Source organism: Ovis canadensis, chromosome 11 (assembly GCF_042477335.2).
Source record: "Ovis canadensis isolate MfBH-ARS-UI-01 breed Bighorn chromosome 11, ARS-UI_OviCan_v2, whole genome shotgun sequence".
In the NCBI taxonomy this organism is placed as follows: Eukaryota; Metazoa; Chordata; class Mammalia; order Artiodactyla; family Bovidae; genus Ovis; species Ovis canadensis.
Window position 1 is genome coordinate 49,695,686 of NC_091255.1, and position 1,480 is coordinate 49,697,165.

At 52.2% G+C, this 1,480-nt stretch overlaps 1 protein-coding gene across 2 annotated transcripts; it reads right to left on the minus strand.

The window, feature by feature from the left end:
• Positions 1–270: 270 nt before the first annotated feature.
• LOC138414716 (keratin-associated protein 4-7-like) lies at positions 271–900 on the minus strand. Of its 2 annotated transcripts, XM_069542445.1 has the most exons (2): positions 728–900; positions 271–610 (listed from the first exon to the last, which is right to left on the minus strand). In XM_069542445.1, exons 1-2 carry the CDS (start codon positions 898–900, stop codon positions 271–273), a joined length of 513 nt encoding a protein of 170 aa, XP_069398546.1. The 2 variants fall into 2 exon arrangements, with proteins under 2 accessions (XP_069398546.1, XP_069398545.1); XM_069542444.1 differs by having other exon boundaries at positions 271–900.
• Between the last annotated feature and the right edge of the window lie 580 nt (positions 901–1,480).

Consider the following 1,480-nt stretch of genomic DNA (forward strand, 5'->3'; position numbering starts at 1 on the left):
AGAGGACTGAGATCATTTCTTATCTGATGGATTGCAATTTAATTCTTATTTGGTGCTGATATAGAAAGGAAAATATGACAAGGGAGAATTATAAATGAGCCAGCATATGTTCACAGAGTCAGAAGAACAGTGGTGGACCCACTGTAATCATGAGATCCAACTAAACGAATGATGTCAGCTAGACTCCGTGAGTCCTAAGGGTCAGCGCGAAAAAGGATCTACATGTGTGGGACAGAGGTAAGTGGAGACAGTGGTCACAAGACAGCGAGCTCAGCAGCAAGAGGAGGGACAGCACACAGGGCGGGGGCAGGTGGAGATGACACAGGTGGGGCGATAGCAAGTGGTGTGGCAGGAGACCCGGCCACACACTGGGCGCAGGCAGCAGCTCGGGCGGCAGCAGCTGGAGCTATAGCAAGAGGGGCGGCAGCAGCTGGAGATGCGGGGGCAGCTGGGCTGGCAGCACACAGACTGGCAGCACTGGGGCCTGCAGCAGCTGGAGATGCAGCAGGTAGGCCTGTAGCAGCTGGAACCACAGCTGGAAACACAGCAGGAGGGGCGGTAGCAGCTAGAGATGCAGCAGGTGGGGCGAGGGCAGGTGGGCTGGCAGCACTGGGGCCTGCAGCAGCTGGAGATGCAGCTGGTCGGCCTGTAGCAGCTGGACCCACAGCTGGAAACACAGCAGGAGGGGCGGGAGCAGCTAGAGATGCAGCAGGTGGGGCGAGGGCAGGTGGGTTGGCAGCAGACGGGGCGGCAGCAGCTGGACACACCACAGCTGGGGCGGTAGCAGGTGGTTCTGCAGCAGGTGGTCTGGCAGCAGCTGGGGCGGTAGCAGGTCTCCTGGCAGAGACTTCGGCCACAGCTCTGGTCAGAGCAGACGGAGCCACAACAGGAGCTGACCATGGTGTCAGAGGGTGGAGGTTCTGGGTGAGTTTCTAGGAGAGTGAGTTTCTTGAGTCTGAGAGTCTCCTTGGCCCGCAGCCCACTTTATACCCTGCAGAAGAGCTTCTATCATGACATCATTATTTCCTCGTTATTGTTTACCCTCCTAGGAAAATTGATCATTTAATTATATAATTGTGTGTTTCTCATTCAGTATTCCAAAATGGTGAAAATAACACTATTCCTTTTCCTAGTGTGCTCCTGTGTGTCCAATTGAAAGCCCTGTCCCAGTTCTTCCTTTTGGGTGTCACCTTTGCTCCTGGTGGGTTCAATGTCTTATGAAACATTAGTCATATGACGCTAACATTTTTTTTAAGTGTGCTATTCTCTCCTATCCCTGCTCTTTGGACATCAGAGAGAAAAAGTTTCTTATACAGCTCATGTATATTTTGGTGTCAAGGGTGAGGGGAACATGGCTTGTCAGATGAAACACTGAAAAGGAGTTAGACAGAAAGATATTTGTGGGGAGGATGTCCCACAAATAATATGGATGAGTATGATCCTATGCGGGCATCTTGGGTGATCAGGAAGATAGTTAGAC